This window comes from Talaromyces amestolkiae (genome assembly GCF_001896365.1).
Source record: "Talaromyces amestolkiae strain CIB chromosome Unknown scaffold1.1, whole genome shotgun sequence".
NCBI lineage: Eukaryota > Fungi > Ascomycota > Eurotiomycetes > Eurotiales > Trichocomaceae > Talaromyces > Talaromyces amestolkiae.
Window position 1 is genome coordinate 94,756 of NW_024468037.1, and position 20,388 is coordinate 115,143.

At 46.8% G+C, this 20,388-nt stretch overlaps 4 protein-coding genes across 4 annotated transcripts; 3 read left to right on the forward strand and 1 right to left on the reverse strand.

Moving 5' to 3' along the window:
- Positions 1 to 3,236: 3,236 nt before the first annotated feature.
- On the forward strand, positions 3,237 to 4,556 carry BHQ10_000036 (uncharacterized protein; the record flags this gene model as incomplete). Its single annotated transcript, XM_040875873.1, has 2 exons — positions 3,237 to 3,286; positions 3,338 to 4,556. The coding sequence occupies 2 exons, from the start codon at positions 3,237 to 3,239 to the stop codon at positions 4,554 to 4,556; spliced, it is 1,269 nt and encodes a 422-aa protein (XP_040728541.1).
- A 2,376-nt stretch (positions 4,557 to 6,932) lies between these two features.
- On the forward strand, positions 6,933 to 8,376 carry BHQ10_000037 (uncharacterized protein; the record flags this gene model as incomplete). The annotated part of the gene is made up of 5 exons (XM_040875984.1): positions 6,933 to 7,105; positions 7,152 to 7,783; positions 7,829 to 7,876; positions 7,938 to 8,153; positions 8,210 to 8,376. The coding sequence occupies 5 exons, from the start codon at positions 6,933 to 6,935 to the stop codon at positions 8,374 to 8,376; spliced, it is 1,236 nt and encodes a 411-aa protein (XP_040728542.1).
- An 891-nt stretch (positions 8,377 to 9,267) lies between these two features.
- Positions 9,268 to 9,763, forward strand: BHQ10_000038 (uncharacterized protein; the record flags this gene model as incomplete). The annotated part of the gene is made up of 4 exons (XM_040876095.1): positions 9,268 to 9,353; positions 9,408 to 9,463; positions 9,523 to 9,689; positions 9,746 to 9,763. The coding sequence occupies 4 exons, from the start codon at positions 9,268 to 9,270 to the stop codon at positions 9,761 to 9,763; spliced, it is 327 nt and encodes a 108-aa protein (XP_040728543.1).
- A 147-nt stretch (positions 9,764 to 9,910) lies between these two features.
- Positions 9,911 to 19,133, reverse strand: BHQ10_000039 (uncharacterized protein; the record flags this gene model as incomplete). Its single annotated transcript, XM_040876206.1, has 17 exons — positions 9,911 to 10,161; positions 10,218 to 10,793; positions 10,842 to 11,446; positions 11,505 to 11,753; positions 12,603 to 13,394; positions 13,452 to 13,902; positions 13,953 to 14,157; positions 14,206 to 15,102; positions 15,157 to 15,960; positions 16,016 to 16,448; positions 16,505 to 16,569; positions 16,635 to 16,664; positions 16,727 to 16,861; positions 16,915 to 17,112; positions 17,931 to 18,031; positions 18,101 to 18,175; positions 18,236 to 19,133. 17 exons carry the CDS (start codon positions 19,131 to 19,133, stop codon positions 9,911 to 9,913), a joined length of 6,765 nt encoding a protein of 2,254 aa, XP_040728544.1.
- Between the last annotated feature and the right edge of the window lie 1,255 nt (positions 19,134 to 20,388).

A 20,388-nucleotide genomic window follows, 5' to 3' on the forward strand; every position in this document is an offset into this window, starting at 1 on the left:
TAGCCCACCGGTTCAGGTCGGTCCGGCGGATGTATATCGCCAGCCCGCCTTGCATGCATCGCAAAGTCAAACGCTGGGCTAGTCATGGGGGGTGCGTGATGGTTCATCGGGGGGATAGCGAGGGATCCATGATCATAGGTTTGATCGTCGATGAGAGTTGTGTTTGCACATACGTAACTTGAAAGGCCTCTTCTTTGTAGGTGGTGGGTTTGTTCGTTCCTGTTGGGTTCGAAGTTTTATTCAAGGATGGCTGTACGTAGTAGTCGGCTAGTCTCTGATTCGCGCAAGTATAACTGCTCCATAATCTCAACCTTTCTACGTGATGAGGGCAAGACTCTGGACACAAATTGATCACCGTCTCGAAACTAACAATGCGTATGAACTTACACAAGCCCGTGTCGCTACCCACCTAGAGTATTTACATGCTAGAATTGTGGGTGGAGAATTTTCTTATTTCTGCAACATGCCATGTTCGTGGCGTCGATCCTGGACATGAACGATAGGACCGGAGTGTTTCGGATTTTTGGGGGATGACAGGACGAGTTCCGGATGCTCATCCGTATCCCCGTCTGCGGGTCTTTTTTACTCAAGAGTCAAGACTCGAGGAAATCGAGTCAAGCGTACCAAGAGCATGGGTCTTGTTGGGACGGGGGAGTCCTTGGAAGATTATGTGTACTTATAGAGTGCACTAGAATATGCGTAACTAGTCCTTGAGCATAAGTGTATCGACGAGGGAATTTTCCATTGTGATATATTGTTCTTGTGGTCGGTATCTCCTGGTTGTCATGAATACAGTGTACGGAAGGAGTCCACCTTTGAAATATTCAATTTTCAACAATGGTCGTTTCAGCAAGGACATGTCGATGAACGTGGGAGAACGCCTCTTGTGGAGTTTCCAAAGAAAGAGCCCAGCCCCCTTGGTGAGTTAGCCCTAAACCTAACAAACGCTCAGACACAACACTAACTCCTCAATATTTACTACACAGTGCATACTGAACACATCAGACCGAGGTCGAGGGTTGGCTCGCCAAAAATATGACAGCTCTTAATTTACTATACTCAACGGAGAACCCAATACACCAGTTAGTCGTCTCGCTAACCATGCTCGACCTAACGTACAGTCTAAAACCAACTATCGGGGTTTGTTCTGGCGGGCCGACTGGCTCATCTGGCCTGTCTCCTCTAACTTCGAAAAGATCGCTCTCCGATCAATGATCGAAAAAACCATATGGATGGAAGATTCGAAGAGATGCAACCTTCTGCCCGCATCCCAGCCATATGGTTCTGTACCCTGCTGGCTACCCCCCCGCTAAAGTTGCCACGATTCACTACCAGAGTCTAACTTGCAGCACTACGACGTACTGTGCAAATTCGCGACAACGGAAAAGTGCACTACGCAATGTAAGCCGATTTTAGCTTTAGCCCTTGGTCCCAGTCACCGATCTTGAGTGCAATTGAGATGTGAAACTATTTATCCCGGTTATTCGATCCGGGTTGTGCACTGTGCAGCCCATGGATCTTATTTCCATGACTCGGTGGCTAAATAGACTCTTAGTCCTTGAAGCTATTTCGTAGCCTTGCTTGTTATCTGTGAAACAGACACTACAACAGTCTACTAAATACGGTTGAAAGGAGCAACTAGTGGCAGATCAACAACCAAACTGACTATGTCGTACGGCACTATGACATACAGAAAACCCCTCGCAGATTTGAGGAGTAGAAAAAGGGTACCTACGTAAAGCATTGAGATCTGCGTATATGACCTCTCTGGTCAAGGTGGGTCGAATCTTTAATCCCACTCGCCACGTCGTACGTATCTTGTATGTAGATACTATATGATGAGAAAGGCCCGCTGAAGCACAGTAGGGGCTGCAAGGACGGTTTGGCCGTGGTTACTATCTACGGATGCAGTGTCCACAACGACGAGCATGTATTAGTCAAGTCTTATGGTCAAGGATTGTAAATGATGAACGTCTAAAATCTGGTCAAGACGGCTCGAGTTCGGTATCCTATGACATGCATTTGGTAGTATCTACTGGCCGGTGTGTGTGGTCGACCTCGTGATTCGATAAGAAAATCCAACTATAGACATGACTAGAGGCACCGGACAAAGTATGAAGATCCCGAAGTACGCTCTGGCCACATCTTCTTTCTGCTTTGACTTGCTCATGTTTGAGTCAAGCTAGATCTCGGCTTGCAATATCGGCGTGGCGTTATGGCGAGATCGCTGGTATGTCCCTTGGTGTCGAGTCTTTCAGCTTGAGAGCAACTCTGTCGCCCCCATTCGAGATGTAAAACCAACACAGCGAAACATCTAGATTTGCCTCTCTGAAATAAAATAGTTATCAACATGCGATGGCAAATCGCCATGGCTATAATTGCCAACAGGGAGTTGATCCGAGTCTACGATTGGCTTCGGAGAGTTCACAGATGCAAGGGGAATTCATTTTATATGCATCGACCCAATGTTGCCGGGCACGAATCATACGACGTAGGCTGTGTAGTTGACTCGATCGCTAGATCGCGGCTTACGCTCGTAATAACTCTGCCCAGGCAACTAAACAGTATGTGCGTGGATCTATAGTCCAAAAGACCGCGAAGACTGGATACCACAATGACCAACAGGCTTTCATGTCCCTATTCCCCGTGCCGGATAGTCTAGTTCCCTCTTCTTTTTTTTGATCCTTGTACATCTATCAAATTTTTATACACTTTCTGCATATGCTTTCCACTCCTGCGTGGGCTTTATACTCCGCCTTCCGCGATGTTTGCAGATACATGCATGACTTGTAACATATCCATAAGCCATCCCGCACTGGAGTGACTGGACTTACTTTTCTTAGTCTACCGTGTCTCGAACTTACACTAAGGCGCATTTTATACATGTATTATCCGCTTTGAGGAGCACGAAGGCTTTACTCTAATACTCGAGGCCAAAGCGAGGGGCAAGGGGCATGCGTATGTGTGTATGCGTGTTGTATCTCCAGATGGTTCAGAGAGAGAATATATAATCTGTGCTCATGCTCTGCCTTGATTTCCTTGTTGTCCATCTCCTCCTGCATATTGAATTAATGTTCATAGTCGTTTGACTTCGGACTCGCCACTCCATCCATGCATTGCATCAATAGATACCCTTAGTACACAAGCAATAGTCCGAGAACTTTCTACTTCTTCTTATTCTCCTTTTCGTGAACATACTTTTTGTCGACAACGGCTTTCATCATCACATTTTCATCATGTTTGAAGATGCTTGGGGGAACGATGTGTCGCGGCGCTGTTCATTGCCGTAAGTTCCAAATCAGGGAATCATTATTCTGCCCTTACTAACGATAACTAGCACACTGAACTCGTTTACATTCCGCTGTCAAGATGAGAGACAAGAGGACACTCCAATGCGACGTCTACCACCACTTCCTCCCGTCGAGCCTCTGCCTCCCGGTCCATTCAACAACCCATTCACACCTAGCACCCACGCCCAGAGCCCTGCAAGCACTCAAGATACCTTTCCTGCCAGTTCCAAAATATCTACATCATCATGGCTTGCAACCGAGCAGCAGCACACTATTGTTTCACCCCCCTCACCCGTCAGCTCCGTTGATTTCTCCCTCAAAGACACATTCTCGACTCAGAAAGCATTCGGCTGGCCCAATGATCTCTCCTATACCGAGATCATGGCCCTCGTTCAACCACGCAACATTAACCGAAAGCCCCCTCTACAACAGCTCTGTGGCCGCAAACGCAAGAACGAAACCATGATGTCGTCCGCAAGCGACCAAGATGACCAGCGGGAAAAGCATCGTATCGCCGAGGGAAACCGACGCAAGAACCTTAGCCAACTTCATCGGGAATTGGACAATCGTCTCCATGATTTCTTCCTTGAGCGCGCCGGATGGAATCCAGGAAAGAGTCTGCCTCAGTCCAAAGAACACATTGTTCAGGGCGCCATTTATCTGATTGATTTCTTGCTTGCAATAGTTGTGTATTTGATGGGCCAGGAGAAGAACATACCGCCTCAGCTATCAGAAAATCTGCAAGGCCAACTACGAAGTATGCAGCTGCAACAGCTTGTTTCGAGCTTGCAGTCCCAGAATCAAGCTATGCAGTACCAGATGAGGGCTTTGAAGCAGGAATACGATGACCTTCTGGACAGGCACCGGGCCTTGGAGTTCAAACTCAAGTCTTATGATCAAGTTTTTCGATCCCCAAAGCCAGAAGTCATCACACCGCCACCCCTAGCTGCGATACCACAAGAAACATCTACACCTGTCACTGCGCCATCTTCGTCACACCAACTAGTAAAGAAGACATTACCCGGTCTACGAGTTCTGTGCAATGAAATTCCCGGCCTGAGTCCGGACTGCTCTTTCTCCTCCGATGCTTCCAACGCCACGTTCTCGACCACCTCCAGCTTCAACCTTGACGTTGTCCCACGCACAGTCATCTCGCCAATGGCTACCAGGCCTTCGTCGCCCATGTGTCTCACGCCTTTATCATCATCGTTCTCACACTCATCTTTACCATCTTCTCGCCGCGAGTCGCTGAATCATCAGCTGTGAGACGATGAATCTTTTCATGACGTCTAACGATTGATGATTTCAACTCTATCTACAAGATACGAGTTACCACCTGCCTTTGGGGGGTCCCAAGCCCACCGTGTACTACTACCTCATGACCGCTTTTTATCAACAATGACCGTTGGCTTCTTTCTTGGATTGGACATTTTGGCTTTCTCTTTCGTTGCACTTATTTCTTCTTTCGATTTCCTTTGTAAGTATAAAACAAAACCTGTCTATTCTTTTTCATATCATTTCGGTCTCTTTACGTCTTGATATATTATACTGGACCTTATCAATAATACTTTTCCCTTATATATATGGTTATACATGTTGGCAATGTTGCAGGTGTTTATTCATTATTCTTTGCAGATTAAATGAGAGGCAATTAGATTGAAACATTAAGTTGAGTCGAAACAGTGAATCAATTGATATCTTTTTGCAATGCAAACGTGGGACAGATGTCGTACCTGACAGAGTTGCATACCTAGAAAAAAGTGATACGTAGGGAATACCCCTGAATGTACTCCAGATAAAGACACGCACAGATGTCAGATATGGGGAAGGAAAATTTTCTCATGTGTCGACGGGTAGGTAAGTACGATGATAGTGTGTTTATCCCTTGCATTTCTCCCATGTACGTACATCGTATATTCAACTCAATGTCTCCATGCGCGACACCTACGTACTGCATACGTAGTCACTGGACGCACTGCAAGAGGCAAAAATACGAGAAATAATCCGAGACAACTAGCAAAGTTTATGAGTGCATTCGGTGTAGTGTTTGTGGCGAAAGATCTGGCCTTTTTGATTTGGAATAACCTATGCAGTGTGGATAGGTCAATTGACGGTGATCCCGATTTGTTATCCATAAAGAAAGGTTTCACCTATCTCTTGCTCAGCCGAGAATTTGGCTAGTTTTTCGTACTGGCCAAGCCTTACCCCCTCCATAAGTACATAAGCAGTATTGTCGAGTCAACCTACCGAGCAGTGAACACCATCTTGATATCCATGTATCCCATAGCGTACGGAATGCACATAATCCGAATCTAATTTCGTAGCTTCGGCGTGAGATAAACCACTCGGAGAAATCAATTCTCGCACACGAGCCAGAGCAGCTCAGTAGTTACAGCAAAGTCCTTCTAGTTTGCATGTGTAGGTATGTATATGTAGCTTCGGAGAAAAAGCTATCGGATCGGACTCGGAGAGCATGAAATGAAACAAGGTTGTTTTCGCACGAAGCGGACTGCAAGCGTGGACAAGTTTTGTTCTTAGAATCAGCTGAATAGAGATCTTTTCTTTTGTTCTTTAAAGAAAGTCCAGATGTCATTGGGAGAGTTGTGAAGACAGATGGGAAGCCCTAGCCCTAGCCCTAGTGCTTAAACCTCAGGCATCAACGGATAAAGTATGTTGGTGGCGTTCTTAGTCGGGATTCGTGACGAATTGGCCGTTACACTCACTATGTAAATATATAAAGTGGTAGCTACGTATTCTCAGCTCACATGATTTCATTTCATCTATACTGTAAATAATAATCAGCCTTTTTGCTGGAATTCAAAACAGGTCTGCTGGCCAAGCCATAACAAGAGGAATAAGAACAAATAGGGCTCTTGGAATGGGCCAATCACTTGGCAGGATACGTCTGTGTATACGTACGCGAAATGTCCTCCGCAACTGAGTCGAACTGACAAGATCAGACATACAAAACGCAAATGGCGAGCTATACCAGCTCATTCCTACTACTTAAGACTCATGGAAGCTAAACGACATGAACAAAGGCATTGATTCATGGCATTGTGCTAGTGATATAGATCGAGTAGATCTTATCGGTGCCAAGACTTCTGTCAGTCGAGGACCACTTGGTCCCCCTAAAGCGGCTAGMCCGCGCCATGCCAAGCCAGCCACAGAGTCCAGACTAATTCCAACTTGCCAAGTTTGTTCCTCTGCTCCCTTTCCTGGCTCACCACAACAACCTGCTCACTCCCCTCTGACAAGAGCTGAGCAACAACCTCGAGTATACGTTGTACGGATCACTCTCTCGCCCCAATTCTTGCTGTTTCTCCTGCTCATTCTGGCTTGCTTTCTAGCGCTTCACGGGACGTCCGACCCGCCCGCCCGCTCGACCTATCTACGTGAATACCCGCTGAAATCCGATTGTCACACCCCTTGTCGCTCGCTTGATTTGCATACAACAGACTTGATTTTTGCGCCAGCTTTATAGATTGGATTTTGGAAACGAATTGAAGTGTCACGAGAGCAGCTGATTTTTACTGAGCGACTTTGTATGCGATTTGTGCTCCTCGCGCGATATTGACGATATCCCTGGTCTCGTGGTCCGGTGACGAGACGTGGAACGATAGCCCATTAAATATCTGCACAATGTTGCTTCCTAAAGGTGGCGTCAACTGGAAGTCGGCGCGGTCAAGGTTACCGCCATGGCGAGCTGTTCTTATCTTGTTAACGCGCACACGGTTCCTGATATCGATTGCCGTTACCGGGTTGGTGGTCCTTCTCTGGCGTGGTATTAGCAGCTCTGCTGCAGAAATGCAAAGGTTTGTTACCTTTCCCCGACAATGGTAACTAAGCTAAGTCGCATAGCTTTTACTGCTACGGACCTTCGAAATCACCAATGCACATGACCATCAACGAGATGAACGAGTGGAACGCACATTTACAGACCCCTGTCAACTTCAACCATCACGAACCATACGATGTCAACTCGACGTCGATAAAGTTTGTCAATCTCAATCCAATTAAAAGCACACCCAAGGCTGCCGCCAATGGAGAACGTGTATTGATTCTTACGCCGCTGCGCGATGCCGCTCCTTATCTACCGAAATACTTCGACCTTCTTTCTATATTGACCTACCCTCACGAACTTATCGATCTTGCTTTTCTCGTTGGTGATTCGACGGATGACACTCTCGCAGTACTCAGTTCAGAACTCGACCGAATTCAGAGCCAAGTGGAACAAAAGGTCGCCTTTCGCAGCGCTACGATAATTCAGAAGGACTTTGGTTCCGACATTGATATGAACGTCAAGGAAAAGCATTCCTTTGAAGCCCAAGGACCTCGTCGAAAGTCGATTGCGCGAGCTCGAAATTTTCTTCTCTACTCCGCTTTGAAACCCGATCACTCTTGGGTGTATTGGAGAGATGTCGACATTGTTGACAGTCCGGAGAAGATTCTGGAGGACTTTATGGCTCACGACAAGGACATTCTTGTTCCAAGTATGTACTGCACGTATGACTTCGAACTTTTACTGACAATGGTAGATATCTGGTTCCATCGCTATGAGAATGGACATGACATTGAGGGCAAATGTACGTTTCTAAACTTCCAATTAGTTATCTAATTCTGGATCTTCAGCTAATTAGTATGCAGTCGACTATAACTCGTGGATCGAATCAGACAAAGGCCGTCGTTTGGCAGACTCCCTCCCCAAAGACACAATTCTCGCCGAAGGCTACAAGCAATACGATACTGGCCGCACCTATCTAGTGAAACTGGGCGATTGGCGAAACAACAAAGACGAAGAGATTGAGCTTGACGGAGTGGGTGGAGTGAACATCCTGGTGAAAGCGGATGTCCACCGAGCTGGTATGTTATTTTCATTTTCAGTAGTCTCACCATTACTGATGTTTTTGACTATAAAGGCATCAACTTCCCATCTTATGCCTTTGAGAATCAAGCCGAGACCGAAGGATTTGCCAAGATGGCCAAACGAGCTGGCTACCAAGTTGTCGGTCTTCCCAACTACATCGTGTGGCACATTGACACCGAAGAGAAGCCCGGCAATCTCGGCGGACGCAAAGCCTATTGATCAACCTAGAAAGAGTTCATCATCATACTTCTTGAGTGAAGGACGAGAGAAACACATCCCGCCGTCATTTTACTCTGCCCATTGTTTCAGGACGATGTCGAAGGAACATTACTCGACGACACCGGAACAATAACGGCTGCTTATACCTGGCATATTCACAAAGGGCGATAAGCATGCGCGGAATCACTCCGCGATCTAATGATATGGTAATATAAAGACTTTTTTACAACTGCGCTTGACTGTAGGATTCAGCTGTCTCTTGTTTTCTTTGTTCTTTTGTTTTTGGTCGGCGCATGGGTGAAACGATGGCATTGTATTACTTTTCGATCATTCAATTCTAATTATAGATTCATGGACCATCCATCCAGATGAGATTCTTTTAATTCTGTTCACTTCATTTCATGCTTGATGTTTGCATTATCATTGTGGGTAATTCTCTGTCGAGGACTGGCGTCTTGTTTGTATAGTGCATACCAAAGCATATACGTATCACCATTATTTTCATCGAATCAATAGTACATAAGTCCTGCTCTGAGTTCCTAATTCACTCGGCATTTTTTCCGGAGCTACCAACCCCCCGGACCACGGGGCACACCCGGAGAAACTCCCCACTATCCCTAACCAGGCAAATCTCACCAACATTTGACTTTGTACTACTCCGTCCACCTTCTTTCAACTTTCAGCTTCGATACTTCCCCGCTCTTAGTTAGACTACCTTCTTGACGTTGGGGGAAACCCGTTTTCTCTAAAGAATACCTATCTTTCTTCAAACTGGCTACCCTACGAGCGTTACGACCTTCTCCTTCTCTTCTTTCCTCGATCCAGCGACCAAGAAGTAGTTACTTGCCCCTGGTCCGATCCCAGTTCTTGTATCAGACGACTCGATTAGCCATGAATATTGCGCCTGAGAAGAGGGAGTGGCTGTGTATAATCCCGGATAGGCCGGGTATGCTTGAGAAGAGGCTTGAGATTCGGCCGTGCGTTTTTGTACATACTCTTATGTGATTACCAGTCGTGCTAATATGAGATAGAATTCACCTGGCCAATCTCAAACCACTCATTGAATCCAAGAAGGTCGTTACAGGCGGTATGATCCCCATCTCCCTACCCTACTTTTCCTGCATGTTGACCTAATTTATGGAACAGGACCAATGTTCCACGACGCTCACCCTACAGAAGGCAAACCCGCCAACTTCAAGGGAAGCATGATGATCTTCCGTGCTGCGACTGAGGCCGAAGTGCGCGAGTATCTGAGTAATGATGTTTATGGAAAGGGGAACGTGTGGGATCTGGAGAATATGCAGATCATTCCTGTAAGTCCTCCTAACTTTCGGCTGGAGAGAAGTAGGGTGATGCTGATATTGTGTAGGTCGCTATTGTTGTTTGAGGATGTTTACTGTGAAGTGTATTGAACGACTCTGGCAGGGTTATGTCATATCATCTCATAAAAGGGAAGATGTATCACGCTGTATTACATGCTAAAACACTGCAAAAGTCTATTATATATACAACATCAAAACAGCCCATATGACTCTCACGCTGCAATGCCAAACGTACTCTTGACAGAAAGCCATTTCTCATAAGCCAACAACTTCAATTCAACGCGCACGTATGCCGTAAAAGCAGAAAGAAATCGGTATAGGTTACCGAGGCGCAGTAGACTGCCATTCTGCGACACGAACTCCATTTCCTCCTCGAACACGGTTCGGGTGGCGTATCGAGCAAGAATGAGGAATGTGCGGACTGGTCCTTGGCGGGTGTGTAGGTTCTCATCGAGACTCCGGGCTGATAACAGTCAGTACATTTGCACATATCTCGCTAGGCCGGCTTATAGTACTCACTAAGATCATTCGTTTTTAAAATCAAAAGTATAATGCGAGGAACTCGCCCGAGCATATCAACCAATTGCTGAAGCAAACCCTGACTCAGCGCACTGGTGACGTTACTCTTCTCCTGCTCGCTATCTCGCGACGACACAACCTTGTTCTGCGCAATAACCGTAAAGTCTCGACCAGTAATGGCACTTGCGAAAATCGGGAAATGCTCGTCAGTGACTCCTGCTACCTCATAGGCGTATTTGCGCATCTTCTTTTCATCGCCTTCAATGACTGAGAGCCATAGTTTTGCGTAGTTTCGGCGCAAGTCTTGAGGAATATCGCGGTATAGACCGTGGTCGTATAGAATGATGTCAAAGTTGGGTTTGCGGCGAGAGTCGTTCTTTCGGATGGCGATGTTGCCGCCGTGAGGGTCGCAGTGGAGAGGGGCATTGTCTCCGAAGATCATTTCGTTGAAGATGTGTGCGAACGCAGCAGACACTTCGTCACGGTCAATTCCGTTCTTGTCGAGAAACTCCAAGTCATCCGGACGAGCGCCGGAGATGAATTCCATGGTTAGAATGCGTTTTTCAGCCGTCATCACTATGCGACGTTAGAACATGTACTTAGAAAGTGTGGGAGTTGACTCACCCTGAGGAATGACCAACGGCGCATCAGAATGCTGCTTAAAGTACGCCTTTGTCCGCATCGCATTCTCAGCCTCGTGTCTAAAATCGAGTTCCATCGGCAACGACAGATCCATCTCCCGCGAGAGCCACTCCAGATCATACTCCGGGAAAAAGCGCTTCAAGGTAGAGAACGTCAATCGTGTTAGCGCCAGATCCAGCGGAACCCATTCGGCTAGAGCGGGATGTTGGATTTTGACGGCTACTTTCTGACCCGTTTCCCGTAAGATTGCGACGTGGACTTGCGCAAGTGACGCGGCGCCGATAGGGGTAGGACTGAAACTCGAAAAGACCTCATCAATGCGCTTGCCTGTATCCGCTAGAAACATTTCCTGTACCGACTCGAAAGATGAAACCGGACACTTATCCTGCAATGGAATAAAAGTTGATGTCCATTCTAGCGGAAGGAGATAGCCCATACTGCTGAGATGCTGGCCTAATTTAATGAATATAGATCCATTCTTTTCGAGGACGACGAGGGTACGCTCTGCGCAGCGTTTGTGACATGCTTTTAGCATTGCTTCTTGTTCTTCGGGGGTGCCGCCTGTTTGATTGAGGGTCGTTCGGTAGCTATCACGCAAAGATCAGCATTAGATCAACCTGCTTAACACAATTGAAGGAGACATACTCATTGATACAGATCGCAAGAGCGGTAGCAACTCTAGCACTTCTTTCCGCAGCCGCATATCCATGCTTTATATCGTCCCAGAATCCTATTACCGCAACGCCAACAGTTCCTCCAGCAGCCGCAAGTCGTATAGCCGTCCGTCTTGTCGAGCTTCTTTTCGAGCCGGCAGAGCCAGAGGCATTCTTCAACTGCGGTGCATCTTGACGTTGAGCAGGAGTGGAATGAAAGCCCCGCTGAGCCGGTATGTGTCTAATTGGTTGACGTGACCGCTCATTTGTCCAGCATCGTCTGCAAAGTGGCGACCTTGTAATGTCGCGTGTATTTGATAAGGAAGACGGGAAGCGGAAAGCCGTTGCTACCGGACGGGGAAAAGCGGATTTCATGGTCTTTGGACAGMCCAGCCGATGTCGACGATGGCGCAAAATTGATGGTTTTTTTCTTATCTCAGAAATAGATGGTGTCTAGTCGTTAGGGCGCAAGCCGGTCTCGATCAAAGCGTAGATGATCCCGCGAGAAAGGAATCATGTGTTTCGAAAAAGGCCGAGAATCGCAGAAATAGTCAAGGCCGTACGTGGGCTCGCGCAAGAATCGCAATCATCAATCGCAGGCAAAAAAATAATTACAACGAAAAAAATAACCTAGATTAAGGAGCAACAGAAGTAGAATTGGCCACTAGATAATCTTGAATTTTCGGGCTCGGGACGGACGGCGGAAAAGTTGCGGCACCAAACAATTAGGGTGATAAGTTTTTCCGGCTCGGGGCCAGGTATTAGAATTTAGCCAGGTACCTAACCCTAAGCCGCGGATGTTATCATGTGCTTCGTTACCCTTAAGTAAAACAGAACAGTGTCAGTGTATTCACAGTGCTAGAACATCTACATTTCGCTTTCGCCAGTGCCCTCCTCCAACAAACATATACAACGGCCCAGATAGCCTCAATGTAACCTTTTGTGTGTATCATGACGCCGGTCTATGCAAAACAAAGTAAAATATAAACGTCATATCAATAATTAGAAAGAAAGTTCTTAGACGGAAGGGTATTAGTTGGAAATGAAAAGAAGGAAATGCTTTCGGTGGAAGTTTGACCTTCATGCCCACTCAATGTCATTATTTGTTTGGCGTCTTCGTCGTGCGTTGAGCGCCGAGGGTGGCCGATTCAAAGAAGAAGGGGATCTTGCTTCTTCGGATGGGAGAGAGCCGAGTAAGGACAGTCGACTGTTCATCGCTCGGGGAACACGACTACGAGCAGCGGTATGTCCGATACTGTCGCTCGATCCTGCTGATGTGCTGCCATCTCGTGTCACAGGTCGAAGACTCTTGCGCTGATGGCGGGGAGACTCAGCAACATCAAATAGTCCCCTTGTTTGTCCGGGTCTGAGATTGGGAGTAGTAGGCCGTGACAGGTTGCCTCCAGAAGATTGAGACAAAGCAGAAGTGCTGGTGCGTCTCATTAGAGGCCTTCTTTTGGCACTCGACAGACTTTCAAGATGCTCGTTTGATTTGAGTAGCTTGCCGGCCATATCTCTCACGAGAATTGCTGGATCATTCTCGAGCTCTCTAATAGCGTCCAGCAGGCCACAGCGTGCAAGTAAATCGCTCTGTTCCTCTGTCGAGTCACATATACTTGAAAGAATTCGGAGTAGATTCAAACGCACGGCAGCCTTGTTATGGTGAAGCTTTTGACGAATGCGAGTAAAAAGATCAGATCGGGCGAGTGTTGAAGCGACTGGAGGACTCAAGCGTAGGAGTTTCTGGAGTGGCTCTAGCAAGTTCTCGAAAGCATTTGCTTTTGAAATCGTTAGGCATTTGACGATCGAATCAGTAAAAGATAGACCATCAGCACGGTCTTCCAGTAGGTGTTCCTCCACTTTGGCAGTCTCTTCTTGGAGCCTGCAGCGCTGATTAGTTCTATCCGCTCTTGATTGCTTCGTGAAAGGAGAAATTTACCATGCAAAAATAGCATCCAACGCAGTAACTTGCCAGTACGGATCAGAGAGTAGCGATATATAGAATGGCAAGCCCTTGTTACGCCAAAGTTCACGACGTCCAACTTTCCCTGAATGAGCCATATCGCACAGGATTGGAAGTGCGAACTCCTTCAATGGACGTTCCGTCTTGACAATCTTCTGCAAAAGAGGAATGATTCCATTCAAAGCTGCGTCCTCTTGTCGCGGTTTACTGAGTCGGCACATGTTATATATTGTGTTGAGAATCTGATTTGAAACCTCTCTGAAATGAGGCTGCTTCATGGTGGAACGTAGAAGTTCCGTCAGAACATCAATTGCATTCGAATTTTGCAATGACTCTAATGTCGTAGATAACATGGAGAGATTCTTGATAAATTTGAGCATTGTGATTTGGTGGACCGGCGTCATGCGTCTCAACTCTTTGAGTACTCCTGTTATTCTTGTTAGCTTCTTGACTTACATGTAGACATCATCCACTTACTATGCAGCACAGTTCTTTCTGCGACCATTTCCTTGACATGGTTCTCTGCTTGAGAGAAGATGAAAAATATATTAGCTATACGACCCTCACTTATCTTTGCTAATTCCTCCTCCTCATCGAGTACTCTGCTTAGCACGAGCGACAACGGATCAAGAACGGAATTTCGAGACAAGATTCTGCAAAAATCATTTTTAGGCGTTGACCCCTGAACAGTCAGCACAAACTCTTAGACGACTCTCAAACTCGTACTTACTTGAAGTTCAAAAACACTCCATATACCATTGACACCAATCAAGACGAGATCCCGCTCATCTTCGTAGTCATCCTCAAGAAAATCAACCAAGACGTTAAGACCACCGGCGCTAACAAACATTTGCAAAGTCAGCGTCGAAGACTGGTACATCTGTTGTACAAAGGTTGCTGCCTCCAGTCGTATCTCGCGGGGGTATTTCTTCGATGCGAACTCATTAATGATCGGTATACCACCGACAAAGCATAGATTCTCCTGAATCTCGTAATCATTGTAAATGATCGAGTTAATGATCTTCAGCAGATTGAATATAATATCGCGTCGTCTACACCCTTCCAGTATTTCGAGCATGGGAAGCATGCCATGAGATCCAATGATGATTGCCTTCGTTTCTGGTAGATCGCAGAATATGACCAGCAGTTGCTCCGAAATGTCGGCGAGCACATCATCATCTTGTGAAGTCTTCAAAGAACTGACGAGCCCCTCAACCTGGTTACGTAGACGGGCGTATTTGTCACGAGCAATGTTTGCTTCCAAGTCCATTTCATCGAATCCTTCCTCTAATTGTGCGAAAGGGTCGTCTTCGTCATCTTGGTCTCCTAGCCATGAATTATTGGAGAGCTTAGATTGCAACATAAGCGCGCTTTTCTCGGAACCATGCTCGCTGGCTGGTTTTGGGCCGGTCTCTTCGTTGCCGAATATGTCCGAAAAATCCTCATCATGCTCATCCTCCGTGAACCTTTGTATCTCAATTGAAGACTTGCTACGTTTAAAGGAGCCCCTGGCTTTTAATCTGATTGGGAAACTTGCTTTACTATCCTCTGAGTCGAAACTGTCGATTGATTCTTTCCTCTGAGCTGGGATCAGCAACGCAGTCTTCGGGACATTTTCATCAACATCCTAATAATTCATGAGCAGATGGTATCAGTGAATGCAAGTAGAACAATATCTTACCGAAAACATCCCAAGTTTACGTTCCAAAACATCGTCATTGGCAACTATGAGATCTGAAAAATCTTCGTCCGCGCTTTCCGTATAAAATGCTGTTGGGCGGGGTTGGCGTAAAGGTTTTGACGGAGAAGTCCCCGGCTTAGTATTAAGTACCTGAACGCCTGAAACAACAGGGACACTTTGACTCGATCTGTGACGCGACCGACTCTTGACATGCGGCTTGTTCTCCTCCACCACTCTCCGCGGCAATGGTCGAATAGTCTCAAGCGGATCAGAGTCCATAGCCCCCAATGTGGTGTCACTTTCCAAAAAACTACCCAACGGGTCCCTCATAGTGGTTCCATCAAGAGAAGCAAAAGCTTTCAGTCGTTCTGAAGAGAGTATCCCTCCAAGGTGGTCATGCGGTCGTAAATGTGGGAGTTCAAGTGCACGAGGCGAAATGGCGGAATCAAAATCGTCGTCCCAGTTGTCTTCCGGATCAGGCGTGCGGAATTTTCCAGACATATTCCTAGTGGATGTTACGTCCTTGGGTCGTAATGCTGTATTTATAGGATCAAGTCGTGGATGATTGGAGCCTTGAAGATCAGTTCGGCCTGGCCTTCTCATTGTCGTGGAGTCCGGAGAACGAAGAGCCTCGTTCCATTCCTGGACACTTTTGACTGCCTCTTCGTACTCGGTGGGTTTCTTTGGAACTACTGATCCGGTTCGATGAGCGTTGCTAATCCAAGGATGCTTTAGAAGTTTGCGAGCAGATACGCGAAGATTGGGATCTTTTTGGAAACATTGCATCAAGAAGTCTTTAACACCCTGCATAGCTCGTGAGTAGTTGATTCATTATCATAGAGAGGAGGGATATGCGTACGGGCGATGCTCCTTGAGGGAGTGGAGGATGATCGTCGTTTACTATACGGAAAAGAGCTGGCATAGGCTGCAATTTGTGGTATGGAGGCTTTCCATCAAGGAGCTCAATCACTGTACAACCGAGGCTCCAAATGTCTGACGCCGTCGTTGCTCCCGAAAGCTCAATGACTTCGGGTGCCATCCAATACGGGGTGCCGACAACGCTCGATTCATGTAACCCAGTTGTACGACTAGCAACGCCAAAATCCGCCAGCTTGACTAGTCCCTGCTTGGTCGTGAGGATATTTGCACCTTTGATATCTCGATGGATCACACCTTGGTCGTGAAGGTATTGCAAGCCCTGTAAGACCTGCGACATGTAGAGGGCCACGAGATTTTCGGGAAAGCGGCCAAAGTTCTTCGCAATACTATGTAACGATCCGTTTTCGCAGTACCTATATCAGAATTAGCATAAATAGTCGACTGTTTTGTTTATCTCTGGGAGATGTACTCAAGTATGATGTTGAGCATCTCGGGAGTTTTCACGAAACCATGATATTTCACAATATTGGGATGCTAAAATTATCCGACACAAGTCAATTGATCAAAGAGCCACGAAGGTTGCAAGATCCCCGACTTACATCCAAAGCTTTAAGGAGGTCGATTTCAAGCTATAGGGACTCGAGTCAGTGACTAGCTGCAATATCACCCAGACGGTAAGTTGGATACGCACCATGATAACCCTTAGTTCGCTCTTCGGAAGATCTGCAAGTTTTATTTGCTTTACTGCAACTGTCTCTCCGGTGTTCCAGTTGAGGGCTCGATAAACCGACCCAAACGCACCCTTGCCTAGGCAATCCCCCAATTGCTTCAACGCCGTTAGTATGGACCTGCAATAATTGACGATTGAAAGATGCATACATAGTCCGTGAGCTCTGAATCATCCTTCGATAACGATTTCGACGACCTGTCGTCTCTTTTGGTTGGGCTCGTCCCCGATCTTGCTAATCGTGTCTTGACTGGTGTTCCTGGGGTACGAGATGACGGGAGGAACGATTCCTCGGCATCGTTTGAACGGCTGACCATCCTCCTGACACAGAACACGAAAACGTGCCTCTCCTAATTATAAGCGATTAAAGCGTTCCGTGTTGGCGGCCCACGAGTTGTAGACGTATTTCCGAGTGCAAGAGGCGGAGTGCGGGAAAGAGTGTAAACACGCGGGGAAGAGGCATATCATGTACGATGACAAAGGACGATCGCGACGATGTATACTCAGTCTGTCGTTCGTTTCAATTATTCTGGATTTGAATTATTCTATAATTGCTGTCCAATGCTGTAAACAAAATGTGGAGGGTAATGAACGTCGTATGGCGGCTCGGCGAGGGGKGGTTGTGATCCAAACAGTTGGGCGTAAGCTGAGACTCCTTTGGGGACTTGGTTTCATGTCATGCTGCGCAAGTCTGATCATGAACAAATAAGCAAAACAATTAGTAACGATTCCTCGTGTTGAAATCATCCAAATATGGAGTCAAACTCACAGAAAGAAAGCAAAAGGCGGTTTTGTTGGAAAAGTTGCAAGTGGAAGGTGGTCGAGTTCTCCGCACTAACTAAGCTGACATCACGGTAAACATTGCCCAAGCCGACCACTCAGCCCTAACAGCCCACTGGGCGCTGTTAGTTTGGAAATTGTCGGCGATGAGCGGCATTGAGCGCCCAATTGATCGATTCATTGGCTGTCCCTGTGCCACTTTATGCCCTTAATTTTATTTCAGAGTCTTTTCACATTCTAGACTAAGATGACATATATACAACTACGTATCTTCAATTTGCGTGCGCAATGTGCTCTATACAGATTATGTATACTGCACATGTTAAATATACTATCGTACAAAACAGAGCTACTCTCTAGATCGAAGTAGTCGGAAGACATCAGATACCAAATACAAGCTGCCGGCAATCACCAATGGCCCTTGTCTAGCAGATTGGGATGCCCACGTGAGCGCAGAGGGAATATCATCACCAAAAGCTTCAACCTTCCCTATGCCAGTTATTGACCTGATATGGTTGACTACCCGTTCCGGATCCGTAGCTTTAACCCAGGGCATACCATCGACAGGACCAAATGCGACCACCGCAGCATTGTCGCCGGGATGTAGCAATGGCTGTAGGATCTCGGACAGATCTTTCCCATGAGAAACAGCAACTAACCAAGTTACGGGCACGCCCTGTTGGCGTAACTTACGATTCACGAAACCGGCAAGAACATTCGCCGATTGCCCGTTATGAGCTCCATCAATGAGAACGGGTTCATTTCGGTTGATCAATGATTTGACAGAAAGGTGCTGTAAACGGCCGGGCCATTCGATTTTTGACAAGTTCGGAACGAGATCGTTCACATTCAAGGGTGAATGAGTTTGTTCAAGTGCCTTTTGTAGCGCTAATGTTGCGCAGGCGATGTTGCTTCTCTGATGAGGCTCTAGATCAAGGTCGTTGAATAAAGAAACCAGTTTGGGGAAATGTTGAATTGCAACATCTGATGTCGCTGTTATGGAATCAATGCCGAGTTCTCTAATGCGAGACTGTAGAACCTGAAGCACCTCGGGCTCGTTGGTGCCATCCACAACGCAAGGTACACCGTCTTTCAAGATCCCTGCCTTCTCGTTGGCGATAGATTGTATCGAGTTTCCGAGAAATGCCTCGTGATCGCGACCAATTTTTGCGATGACAGAGACAAGTACATTTGAAAGTATGTTGGTAGCGTCGAGGCGACCGCCCATTCCAACTTCTACGACACCTATTTCCACATTTTCCCGATCGAATATTTCGAACGCTGTCGCAGTAAGCAATTCAAATTCGGAGGCGTCCACACCCAACGACCGATTGCGCTGTTCGATCTGTTCTTCAACTTGACGAAACAAAGATTCTGGGACAGTCTTATCGTTGATCGTAATACAGTCCCATCGGTCGATCAGATGCGGCGAGGTGAACCGGCCGCATCGAACGCCGGCGGCCGTCAAGAGGCCGGAGACGTAAGATGTGATGGAGCCTTTGCCATTCGTCCCAGCGACATGGATTGCTTTCCAGCTGAAGGCTGACTGCTGGACGAGACGGGAGATTCGGGAGAGGCCTAATTCAATCATGCCTGTCTGAGGGATAGCTTCTCGGTCAAGGGCGTATATATTTCGGTGGTTTTCGGTGTGACACACTCATTGTCCGGCTATTTCAATCAGTCTTCAATTCGGGTCTTGCGAAATAGCTATATTAGAGATCGGATTTGCTCACCAGATTGAAGGCTCGAATCAGGAATCGTAGCTCAACGCCATCAGGAATTGCATACTGACTGATTCATGGCATCTCTTGTGAAGTGCAGACCAGACTCCGAAAGTGGTGCCATGTGGGGACACGCCGCCGATAAGAACTCATGGATTCCCGAAAAATCAGGCCGCTGCTTCACGTGCTATCATTTCGTACAATTGTCTAGTTTGACCAATCAGACAGCCGAGACCAATATTCAAGACCAGCCATCTCACTTTGAGCTCTACATATTTCATGAGCAACGCCTTCTGCCTTACTTTGGTCAGATCGCACAAACAGACACACTTAGGTTTTTGACGGTAGGCTCGAGGCTAGGAGCTTAACTCCACACGCAACAGTTCATCTTGTTCGCAAACAATCAGCATCTACTCTTGTTAAAGGGATGCTGTTCAGACTCAAAGACAGGGATAGATGCACTCGGCTAAAAGGTTAAAAAGTATACGAGAATCAATCTGATCTTACAAGATCAGAACAGTCGGCAAAAATGAAACGTTGATCTCCCGCTGATCATACAAGAAGGTACAATTGAAAACTGCACGTCGGATAAATTCCATTGCGATTGTGTGCCTCGGCAAAGATAGACCGAATCATAACGTATGATTTCGGCATTCAAGATTGAAGAGGAATTTAACCTTAGAATCAAGGATCAAGTAAGGCTTTTTAAGCTTATATGCGAGGATCCGGGGCCCCGAGGCGCCCTGACTCCCCGACAGCTGTTTCATTGGACAATTGCCCCTCCGCATGGACTGTATCAATCCCCGGAGACCCCTACAACACGCGGCTTTTCTTCTCCTCTTGGGCAAGCTTAGCTCTGCTAGATTTGCTGTACCTGAATTAGGCAGTCACTCGGCACTTCCACCTATAACAATGGGGACTGGTTTAATTCCCAAGAATCGAAATCTTCGGGCCTCTTTTTCTTGCCGATTTGTGATCCGTCTAATTTAGTTGCATGAGCAATGAACGGAGCGTTTTGTTCCACCTGTTATGCTCGTGGGAAATAGCCTTACATGCGTCACAAGGCTTTGTTTATGCAACGCTGGAGAGGGACAGCATCTTTTTTCTCCGGGTTTATTCAAACTC